At 50.3% G+C, this 12545-nt stretch overlaps 1 protein-coding gene across 1 annotated transcript in view; it reads right to left on the bottom strand.

Moving 5' to 3' along the window:
• LOC147724890 (kinesin-like protein KIFC3) overlaps positions 1–12149 on the bottom strand; it is a 205085-nt gene extending 192936 nt beyond the window's left edge. The window contains exon 1 of the mRNA XM_086966413.1: positions 11913–12149. Within this exon, the coding sequence (XP_086822539.1) occupies positions 11913–12023 (111 nt within the window). The 5' untranslated portion in view covers positions 12024–12149. The remainder of the gene's footprint in view (positions 1–11912) is intronic.
• Between the last annotated feature and the right edge of the window lie 396 nt (positions 12150–12545).

Below are 12545 nucleotides of genomic sequence, written 5' to 3' on the forward strand. Positions count from 1 at the left end.
CGAAGTCCACCTTCCTTCTTCGGAATAAAGAAGATAGCCGATGACACTGGCGAGGAGGAGGGACGAATAAACCCTTTCTCCAGCATCTCCTCGATATACCCCTTCAAATGTTGTTCCTCAGGGCCTGACAAAGCGTAGACACGACTACAAGGAAGCGTAGCCCCTGGCATCAAATCAATCCGGCAATCAAATGAACGGTGTGGGGGTAGTTCTCTAGCTTTCCCTTTATCAAATACATCGCTAAAGACCAAATAGGATTCAGGGACTCTCAACTCATCACCCATCTCACCGGAACTAGCAGCGCAAGACAAGGGGGTTATCCAATCGGTTGCGACCTTGTAACAATCTTGCAAACAATGAACAGAGTCAAGGGTCACTGTTCTCCTAATCCAATCTATTTTGGGATTATGTGTCTGCAACCACGGTACTCCCAAAACCACACCGAAAGAAGGGGCATCGATCAAATCAAATCCTATTTCCTCCGAATGACCATTGTCTCCCACCATACACAGAGGTTCAGTCTGACGTGTGATTGTACCAGATGACAACTCAGTCCCGTCGATAGCCCTTACAGGTTCTGGTTGTTCCTTGTAAACCCAGGGAACTCCGATTCTCTCAGCCAACTTGATGTCCATAAAGTTTCCCGTAGCCCCGGAGTCCAATAGAGCAGACACCGGAGCCCTATGGTTGTTTGATATCACCAAACAGACAGTGATAGTAAAATGTCTGGGGACCCTCTTCACTATGCCAGGTATTTGATACGGAGTACAAGGAACCACAGAGTCCACATGCAGGGCGTCCCGATGCACACAAGCCACCGCCTTACGTGGAGGTTCTTTAGAAGGCTTCACGGGACAATCCCTTGCATAATGGCCCGCCTGGCCACAATACAAACACAGGTTGTTAGATCTACGCCTTTCCTTTTCTACTAAGGTTAACGGGCCTCTAACACCACCTATCTCCATCGGTTCAGGGGTCGGTTTTAAGTCCCCCCCAACGCCCCGAGAATCACTCCGAAAAGACAGAGGGCGTGACAGAAAGGGTCTAGGTCTTTCTCCCTTCCTTTCCATCAACCTGTGATTCAACTTCACTACCAAATCAATGAACTCAGTACAATCCGAAGGAGGATTAACCACCTGGGAAACCACATCCTTTAGCTCCTCACATAATCCCCGATAGAAAATGGAGGTACGTTTATCAACAGGCCAATGAGTTTCCGACACTAATCTATTGAAGGTAGATATATACGTAAGGAGATCCTGTTTGCCTTGCCGTAATTTCAATAATTCTGCGTCACTGGCCTGCATAAACGCATGTTTAGCAAACAAGGCATGCATCATTTCCTTGAACGTATCATAATTGTTCAAAACGGGATCGTCATTCTCCACCAAAGGCACGGCCCAAGTAGCAGCAGTCCCAGCTAAGTAAGAGATCACAAACGCCACCTTAGCGGAATCATTAGGGAAAGCTGCGGGCCTACATAAGAAGTGTAGATGGCACTGGTTCATAAAAACAGCGAATTTATTCGAGTCACCAAAAAAACGTTCAGGAACCGCCAAAGGGACAGGAGTAGGGGTGTGAACATTCACTGTCATGGGAGCGGAGCTGGTGCTGGCTCCCCTCTCAAATTGAAAAGTAGCCGGGTGTATCACAGGTTTACCTGCTCCCCAACTCCCCTGATCACGGGACCTAGCCACATCCAACTCCCTACGCAATCCCTGATTCTCATGTTTCACCTCCTGCAATTGTGTTTGTAAAGCCGTGATGGCCCCCATTAACTCCTGCATAGTGGGAACCCTCTCTTCCTGCCCATTATCCTCATTCTTTTCCACGTCCATCCTCGCTCGGGCAGCGCATCTATTCGAGGGCTTGGTTTTTTGTCAAGCTGTCTCCCACTCAGAACCACGCTGCAGGAGCGATGATAGTCCCCTCTCTCTACCCCCGCACAGACTGCAGGCCACGTATGAATACCAATGCACTCTACAGCCTGGGCCAGGAGAGAGGGAAGGGTAAAAATAACTACCCCAGGGGAAGGGGAGGTGAAGAAGGCTTGTAGACCCAGGAAATCTCCTGACAGCTCTCCTAAGCTTCAAGAGCATACACGGAACCTCGCACCCTGCATAGGAAACATAAGCAGATACGAGCGCTTATAAATATCACTTCTAACGTCAATCTCTCTTTGCACAGTCAATTACCAGCATCAAACACAACCTCTTCACTCCTTCTTACCCAATAGGAGCCTTAGCAGGGCAGCATAGGAGACCCCGTTCTTCATATGCAATCCGGAAGCCTTCAAGAATAAACACCCATCCGGGTTAGTTTTCTTTTCTGTGTGCTGCACCTTTCTTGGGGAAAAAGTCCTCGGACCGAAAAAACCCCGTTCTTCATTCAGTGTGTGCAAAACAAAATCCCCACTTCCCCACTGCCCGAAAAACCCGTGGCCACGTTAGTGAAAAAATGAAAAACAAAACGTTAGCGTTCAGCTGGTTCGTTTCCTGAACCCAAAAGTCACTTACAAGAACGCCGAGGGTCATAAAACACCCGGAAATGATTGCACCGGCTAGAAGGCAATGTTCGTGCGCAGCCGCGCACCGGAGTCCAAATACTTTGTCTTTGTGCAAGTTTACAAATCACTTGCGGTGTCCCCGTCCAGTTTCCCGAAGACGTCCTTAAAGGTCAGAGCGAAGCCTCGCTCTGACTCACACCAGATCCGTCCTTCCTTGGAATAAACACGAACTCAGCCAACCGATCAGGTACTCGAATCCCAGATAGACAAACTGACCGGAAATAAAACCAAGCACTGAAAGCCCGGTCACACTGCCTTAAAAACCATCACATGGGCAAAAAGAGGAGGGGTGTACCTTTGAACGTGTGCATAGAGAGAGGACTGAGCGCCGTTTTTCCTAAATCCCAACATAGAGTTACCCATTGTGATCTTCGCGTATAGTGAGGTGGTGCAACTAGTAATTCCTTACTGCCATTTTGCTGTTTTTTTATACACATACTCAAGGCTGTACTGTCATATGTGTGAGTGTCAGGCAACAGCCCCTACTCGCATCCACAAAGGTGGCAGGCATCCAGACACGCGAGGGTTTATGTCCATGTGTGTGGGTGTAGGCAGCAGACCTTTAATGCCACACCCACAAGCACAGACACTCACCTGGGTTTATGTGAATGTTTGTGCATGTAGGTAGCAGGTTCTTCATGCCACACACACACTAAAAAATATTGGTTTGAGCTGTGCACACCTAATTTATGTTCTATAAACCGGTTTAATATTCAAATGAATGTTCTAACAAGGAGTGCTGGGACGGAAAGCGGTAGCTAACCTCTTAACTCAAGAACAAATAAACAAAGCAAGTGCGACTGAGCACTTGCCCCTACCCGTACTACTAAGTGCAAAACTGAGATTGCTCAATTAATCCACACAATATTGCATGATTTTGTGTGGATTAATTGTGGAAACTCAGTTTTGCACTTAGCAGTGCGGGTAGGGGCAAGTGATCAGTTTCACACACACGCACTCACCAGGGTGTGTATGTGCATGTGTGTGGTCCTTAATACCTCTCTCTCTCTTTCATGTGCATGTTTGTGGTTGTAGGCACGTCATGCCACACACGCCATGTTTGGTTGCATGTGTACACACACATATGTGCACCAGCAGCACCCTCTCTGTCCTCGAGCTGGCTCAGCCGTTCTCCACTCTGCAGCCATCGCAGCCCGAGAGCCCTGCAGGGCGGCGCGGCAGCGCACGAAGAGTTAAACACCTCAGTAGGCTGCGCTCCTGCTGCGGAGAGGGGCGGGTTGGCCACGGGCTCAAGTAGCGTTTCATGCTTCTGAGGTCCACACAACGAGTACGCGGCAGTAATGCGCCGACCTTGTCCCACACTGTACAATCTCACGCGTCCCTAAGCCTGCCTGCTGGCCACTGGCACCCTGGACCCATCAGCGAGCTGATAACCAGTAGGGCAGCTCACTGGGTTGGTGCACCTTTTGCCAGAAGGGTGTAAACCGAGACTCGCCCGGCTGAACTTCGCTGGATCCGCCAAAGCTTTATTTGTTTCCGAGATCAATAAATAAGTACCGTAGAGGCAGTGTAAATACAGAAAATAAAATTAGATATTTGCAGAGTTTATAACATTTTTGCAGAGAAAACTTTTAAAACGTGCACAGAAAACCCATGACAATTTGAGTAAAGGATTCCTAAAAGTCTACCATACATTTAGATGAGCCTGGTTGGTGCTAAAATGCAGCGCCGACCCCTCACCTGGGTGACAGGCAGTGCAATGCATCCTTAGTAGTGTTGCCAGCCTACATTAACAGCTGGCACCGCTGCCCCCACCCCAGTGAACCGTAGGGGTCCCACCTTCATTGCCTTCAAAGAGACTCTTACAGCTTCTATACAGCCTCATCATTTCACAGCTGAAGCGTTTTCAACATTCTAAACAACGAAGCCATAGTTGTTGCTTATTTATCTCATACAACTAACAACCATTGACAAAGCCAATAGTGCTGGCTCGTTGTAGGTGTAAAGTTACTTGTTGTTTCATATATCTGGATGCAATGACAGCAGCAGCAAAATACCAGTCGGGGGCTCACTATGCTAAGCACAGGTTTTTAAGTTGTGTATTTTTAAGTCACGTCCTTAATTACATTGGCCACGCCCCTTCGAGAGACTGCCTAATTTTTTGATCCCACTTAAAGCCCTCACTGGAGGCAATAGCCAACATTTGAGGTTAGCGTGCTCCATTGCAAAATCTGCTGTTTATGCACCAAAACCTGTACTCAGGTGGATCCCAGACATTCTGTTTATAGGGTCCTTAACACCTGGTTAGAAAAAGCGACCCTATAACATATTAAGTTGTAAATATTGTGCTTAACATTTGTAGGAAAAATACTGGCAACCAAGATAGTGTCAAAGTAAAGATCCGTGATACTCAACTCCGTATGTTTAACAATATAAGCCAAGGAGAAATTTCAATGATGCCAAGAAAATGTGCAAATTTCCCGACTTTTCACGATTTCGCGAAATTTGTTAAATTCCTCAAAATTTTTAAGTACGAAAATTTGGATCCGTTATTTTACCCGTACGCACATCTTGCGATGAAAACAAATCTTGCGAGACAACCGAGGAGGCTAGTTCGCGAAGAAATGTTCTCCCCAAGAGACTGGAGCCAGCCTCCTGCCTGCATCTCGTCGAACCTTTTAATTCGAGACGTGCGTTCGGGTCAGAAAATGACAAGAGATTGGCAATGACCTGTTTGTTTCATATTTTGTTATCTTATGCGTTGAGTGTTTGTATAGCGCCCAGTCTGCCTTCAGTAATGCCTCGTAGTGCTGGCGTGGTCCCAACCCGTTGTTTCCTTCGCAGAGCAGAGTTTGAAATTGCTGCCATGACGTGTGCAGTGTGTAACGTGCCCAGTGCCCGGTGAGGCGGAACAGTATGAGCTTGGAATTTAAATGTCCATGACTGACAGCTGGGTCTGTGGCGTATCTGAGCTGTGATTGGTGGAGGTGACCTGCTCTGTCTAACGTGCTCTGTTGTTAAAGCGTCGGATCCCTTTCGCGACTGGGACCTTTAAGCGTGCACTGTATGACGCACCACGCACACCGATGCTATGAGGCTCCTGAAAACAGCCCAAGATGCCAGGTTGTGTTAGAAATGTTTTCGATCTTCGCCACTGAGAGATGCGAATAAACGAAAGCACTGAACCAGTCCCCTCAGTTCAATTTTGTGTGCATTGTTTTTAAGTAAGCACGGTTTCCATGACGTCCGTGATGGTTCCACAGGCTCCGGTAATTACTGCTGTTGGATGTCACAGGATCAACTACAGGGCGAAACTGTGTATTTTATTTTATTTTCTCAAATTCCATTAAAACGCATTCATTTATGCTTTTGTAGACAAATGCGCTGTGTGCTGAATGAAGCCCTTCACAAAAAAATGATCTGAACAGATATATGTGCTGTTTTTTTGTTGTTAGTTTTTATCGTAGTGAAGGTCAGCATATTAACTTTTATGAGTGAGCTCGGGTTTGATGTAAAGCGGAATGGGAGCACAACAACCCGCTTTACAAACAGTAGCAATGCAGAAAACAGTGGTGCACTAAAAAGTAAAGCTCATTCAAAAGAAACGAAATAAACCATGTGATGAACAGCTCATTATAAGAAAGCCATGACACCGAAGATGCGCGTAACAAGTCGAAAAGATAGCAAAGGGTACTTTGAACAGAGATTTCACAAAATACCCAATGCAGCCATGTGTAGGTGGAGCCGAGATTAGTTCCACAGCAGGCCTCTCCTCGGAGGAGGCAGGGGTTCCCAGGTGCAAGCCTCGCTATGAGCAGGGACACTGCACTGATGCAGTTTTAAAGTCACTGCATTTTCCACAAATTACCAGCTGCTGCAGAATCTGCAAATTGTAAGCATACAATTGTTTCTAGCCCAAAGAGATCAAAAGTTATTAAAAGTGTGTGGGCACGTGTGGCAGCGCAGTGGAAGGCCCTTTGCAAAGGTTGACACAGCCCCCCACCGTCTTCTCTGTTATTTATGTAAGTGTTAGATCGGTACTAATGGGATAAAACATTTACCCAGGCAGTGTTAACCTATGGAAAAAGTACAAATAAGGAAGTAATACTATGACAAAATGTGTGACATTACACTGCATAATTTGTCATTTTTGGCGCATAATTCAGTAACCACTGCTCCATAATTCGGTAATCCCTTTCCGCATAATTCCAGAGTCCCTGGCTATAAATTAACATACGTCTCAGCATTACAGAAGCACAAGAAAGTTCCCTTGAAAAGAAAACGTAGGTGCTGCACAGACATTATGTTCAGGATTACCCTCACACTGGCACTTCATGTATCAATAGTGCACAGAACAGGTGCACTATAAACATTGGAAGTGCAAGCTTCCCTCACGCACACAGAAGAGGCACAGCAAGCCGCAATGCTGGCTTCTGTCAGAACAAACAAGCAAGGCCAGCAGTTTTGTCTCACAGAACTGGTAGAGTGCCGACATCAGCACTGCAAGCTCCCCTCGTAAAGAACAGGTGCCCTACAGGCATCAGCACTGCAAGCTCCCCTCGCACAGACCAGGTGCTCTACAGGCATCAGCACTGCAAGCTCCCCTCGTACATACCAGGTGCCCTACAGGCATCAGCAGTGCAGGCTCCCCTCGTACAGAACAGGTGCTCTACAGGCATCAGCAGTGGAAGCTCCCCTCGTACAGAACAGGTGCTCTACAGGCATCAGCGGTACAGGCTCCCCTCGTACAGACCAGGTGCTCTACAGGCATCAGCACTGCAAGCTCCCCTCGTACAGACCAGGTGCTCCACAGGCATCAGCACTGCAAGCTCCCCTCGTACAGACCAGGTGCTCCACAGGCATCAGCACTGCAAGCTCCCCTCGTACAGAACAGGTGCTCTACAGGCATCAGCGGTGCAGGCTCCCCTCGTACAGACCAGGTGCCCTACAGGCATCAGCACTGCAAGCTCCCCTCGTACAGACCAGGTGCTCCACAGGCATCAGCACTGCAAGCTCCCCTCGTACAGAACAGGTGCTCTACAGGCATCAGCGGTGCAGGCTCCCCTCGTACAGACCAGGTGCCCTACAGGCATCAGCACTGCAAGCTCCCCTCGTACAGACCCGCTGCTCTACAGGCAACAGCAGTGCAAACTCCCCTCGTACATAATAGGTGCTCTACAGGCATCAGCACTGCAAGCTCCCCTCGTACAGAACAGGTGCTCTACAGGCATCAGCAGTGCAAGCTCCCCTCATCCAGAACAGGTGCTCTACAGGCATCAGCACTGCAAGCTCCCATCATCCAGAACATATCAATACAGGCATCAGCACTGCAAGCTCCCCTCGTACAGAACAGGTGCTCTACAGACAACAGCAGTGCAGGCTCCCCTCGTACATACCAGGTGCTCTACAGGCATCAGCAGTGCAGGCTTCCCTCATCCAGAACAGGTGCTCTACAGACATCAGCAGTGCAAGCTCCCCTCATCCAGAACAGGTGCTCTACAGGCATCAGCACTGCAAGCTCCCATCATCCAGAACATATCAATACAGGCATCAGCACTGCAAGCTCCCCTCGTACAGAACAGGTGCTCTACAGACAACAGCAGTGCAGGCTCCCCTCGTACAGACCAGGTGCTCTACAGGCATCAGCAGTGCAGGCTCCCCTCATACAGACCAGGTGCTCTACAGGCATCAGCGATGCAGGCTCCCCTCGTACATAACAGGTGCTCTACAGGCATCAGCGGTGCAAGCTTCCCTTCGTACAGACCAGGTGCTCTACAGGCATCAGCAGTGCAAGCTCCCCTCATACAGAACAGATCAATACAGGCATCAGCAGTGCAAGCTTCACTGGCACGAAATAGGTGCACTACAGGCTTCAGCAGTGCAGGCTCCCCTCGTACAGATCAGGTGCACTACAGGCTTCAGCAGTGCAAGCTTCTCTCAAGCAGAACAAATGCCCTACAGGGTAGAAAAGGTGCACTATAGGCATCAGCAGAGCAAGCTTCCCTGGCACGGAACAGGTGCACTATAGGCATTGGCAGTTCAAGCTTCCATGTCACAGAACAGGTGCTCAACAGGCATCATCAGTGCCAGCTTCTCTCACACAGAACAGGTGCGCTGCAGGCATCAGCACTGCAAGCTCACCTCGTACTGAACAGGTGCTCTACAGGCATCAGCAGTGCAAGCTTCCCTGGTACAGAATAGGTGCACTATAGGCATCAGCAATGCAAGCTTCTATGACACAGAACAGGTGCACTACAGGCATCAGCAGTATGAGAGGCTCTCAAACAGAACAAATGCTTTACAGGCATCAGCAGTGCAAGCTTCCCTGGTACAGAATAGGTGCACTACAAGCTTCAGCACGGGAAACTACTCTCACACAAAATAGGTGTACTACAGACATCAGCAGTGCAAGTTTATCTCATTCAGAACGGGTGCTCTACAGGCATCAGCAGTGCACGCTTACCTGGAACAGAACAGATCAATACAGGCATCAGCACTGCAAGCTCCCCTCATGCAGAACAGGTGCTCTACAGGCAACAGCACTGCAAGCTCCCCTCATACAGAACAGGTGCTCTACAGGCAACAGACGATGATGGAGTTGTGCACTACTAGGATATCCAAGCGGTAATAATGAAGCTCAATCAGTTCCTTCGTTGCAAAAGTCTTTATTGATATAATTCCAAAATGTAAAAACAACACCTCGTCGTGACGACTGACGAACAGTTCTATATCGTGGCCCTTATCAAGGTGGCGCACGTTTCTGAAAGACCACTTCACTTCACTACATGAGGTTCAAGGCATGATAGATCGAGATGATCATTGCTCAACTTTACTGACTGCCCTGACGAAGTTCTAAGAACGAAACGCGTTGGCTGTTGTTTTTACATTTTGGAATTATATCAATAAAGACTTCTGCAACGAAGGAACTGATTGAGCTTCATTATTACCGCTTGGATATCCTAGTAGTGCACAACTCCATCATCGTCAGTGACTTTCTTCCCATTCTCTTGGGTTGTACCCCGCAACGGTGGGTGCAGGAGTTATGTTTGCACACTAACAGTTCACAAGTACTTCTTTGACACCCACGGAAATAATCAGTGGTTGGTGCGGCACCTAGAGTTCACCGTTGGCATCCTGCATCTGTTACTGCTCTACAGGCAACAGCACTGCAAGCTCCCCTCATACAGAACAGGTGCTCTACAGGCAATAGCACTGCACGCTCCCCTCATACAGAACAGGTGCTCTACAGACAACAGCAGTGCAAGATCCCCTCGCCCAGAACAGATCAATACAGGCATCAGCACTGCAAGCTACTCTCATACAGAACAGGTGCTCTACAGGCAACAGCAGTGCAAGCTTCCCTCCTTCAGAGCAGGTGCTCTACAGGCAACAGCAGTGCAAGCTCCCCTCGTACAGAACAGATCAATACAGGCATTAGTACTGCTAGATTCCCTAATGCAGAACAGGTGCTCTACAGGCAACAGCAGTGCAAGCTTCCCTCCTTCAGAGCAGGTGATCTACAGGCAACCGCAGTGCATGCATCCCTCCTGCAGAGCAGGTGCTCTGCAGGCAACAGCAGTGCAAGCTCCCCTCGAACAGAACAGTTGCTCTACAGGCATCAGCAGTGCAAGCTTCCCTCGTACAGAACAGGTGCTCTACAGGCATCAGCAGTGCAACGTTCCATCGTACAGAACAGGTGCTCTACAGGCATCAGCAGTGCACGCTTCCCTCGTACAGAACAGGTGCTATACAGGCATCAGCAGTGCAAGCTTCCCTCATACAGAACAGGTGCTCTACAGGCATCAGCAGTGCAAGCTTCCCTCATACAGAACAGGTGTTCTACAGGCATCTTCCCTCGTACAGAAAAGGTGCTCTACAGGCATCAGCACTGCAAGCTCCCCTCATCCAGAACAGGTGCTCTACAGGCATCAGCACTGCAAGCCCCTCTCATACAGAACAGGTGCTCTACAGGCATCAGCACTGCAAGCCCCTCTCATACAGAACAGGTGCTCTACAGGCATCAGCACTGCAAGCTCCCCTCATACAGAACAGGTGCTCTACAGGCATCAGCAGTGCAAGCTCCCCTCGCACAGAACAGATCAATACAGGCATCAGCACTGCAAGCTACTCTCATACAGAACAGGTGCTCTACAGGCAACAGCAGTGCAAGCTTCCCTCCTTCAGAGCAGGTGCTCTACAGGCATCAGCAGTGCAGGCTCCTCTCATACAGAACAGGTGCTCTACAGGCATCAGCACTGCAGGCTTCCCTCATACAGAACAGGTGCTCTACAGGCATCAGCACTGCAAGCTCCCCTCGTACAGAACAGGTGCTCTACAGGCATCAGCGGTGCAGGCTTCCCTCATACAGAACAGGTGCTCTACGGGCATCAGCACTGCAGGCTTCCCTCATACAGAACAGGTGCTCTACAGGCATCAGCGATGCAGGCTCCCTCGTACATAACAGGTGCTCTACAGGCATCAGCGGTGCAGGCTTCCCTCATACAGAACAGGTGCTCTACAGGCATCAGCACTGCAAGCTCCCCTCATACAGAACAGGTGCTCTACAGGCATCAGCAGTGCAAGCTCCCCTCGCACAGAACAGATCAATACAGGCATCAGCACTGCAAGCTACTCTCATACAGAACAGGTGCTCTACAGGCAACAACAGTGCAAGCTTCCCTCCTTCAGAGCAGGTGCTCTACAGGCATCAGCAGTGCAGGCTCCTCTCATACAGAACAGGTGCTCTACAGGCATCAGCACTGCAGGCTTCCCTCATACAGAACAGGTGCTCTACAGGCATCAGCGGTGCAGGCTCCCCTCGTACAGAACAGGTGCTCTACAGGCATCAGCGGTGCAGGCTCCCCTCATACAGAACAGGTGCTCTACGGGCATCAGCACTGCAGGCTTCCCTCATACAGAACAGGTGCTCTACAGGCATCAGCACTGCAAGCTCCTCTCGTACAGAACAGGTGCTCTACAGGCATCAGCGGTGCAGGCTTCCCTCATACAGAACAGGTGCTCTACAGGCATCAGCACTGCAGGCTTCCCTCATACAGAACAGGTGCTCTACAGGCATCAGCACTGCAAGCTCCCCTCGTACAGAACAGGTGCTCTACAGGCATCAGCGGTGCAGGCTTCCCTCATACAGAACAGGTGCTCTACAGGCATCAGCACTGCAGGCTTCCCTCATACAGAACAGGTGCTCTACAGGCATCAGCACTGCAAGCACCCCTCACACACAGTGCTGTTATGCCATCAGGATTGAACTCCGGTAAGTGCTGACAGAGGAATGCTCAGATGTCTCCCCTTCACCACCAGTGTTGGGCGCACTGGTGAAGTCAGCAGAACATCGCCACTGCCACCCCGCTCTAGGCTCCCTTCTTACCCGCGAGGGGTCCGGCGGATCGGCGGGCGGTCCCTCCTCATCCTCCCCGGGCTCCTCCTTCTTAAAGAGGGTGTAGAAGATGTAGACTATCAGGGAGTAGAAGGCGTACATCTGGGGCAGAGGTGGGGGGCTGGAGACCCCGTCAGCCCCCACCGGAGAGTCCAGCACGCACCCCTAGCCTCCTATTCGAAATTCCCCGTCTCCGAATATCCGCTAGAGCCCAGGACGGCTCTCGGACCCGAGCCGGACGCGCATCCTTTGTCCAGGATCCATTCACGAAGCCGAAGGGAGGTTCGGGATCTCCGGAAAGGTTTGGATCCGGGGGGACGCGGCTCGCAGATAGTCCGCCCGCGGGTCACATTCTTCCTGGCACCCACAGCTGCGGTCCCTGCGGGAGGAGCGCTCCGCCTCGGATCCGGGCTGCACTACCCGCCGAGCGGACCGGCTCATGCATGGGTATCCGACCCCAGCGCTGCGCCAGCCCTCCCCTGGCTCCTCCCCTCTCTCCCCCCAGGCCCGGCAGGTTGGTCTGGGACTAACCGCAGAGGCTGTGCGCATGCGCAGTGCGCCCTCATCACTGCGGAGCGAGAGTGGTCCAGCAGAGGATGCGAGGAGGCAGCAGCAGCCGGCAGA

The sequence above is a fragment of the Lissotriton vulgaris genome, chromosome 4_1, assembly GCF_964263255.1.
Source record: "Lissotriton vulgaris chromosome 4_1, aLisVul1.2, whole genome shotgun sequence".
In the NCBI taxonomy this organism is placed as follows: Eukaryota; Metazoa; Chordata; class Amphibia; order Caudata; family Salamandridae; genus Lissotriton; species Lissotriton vulgaris.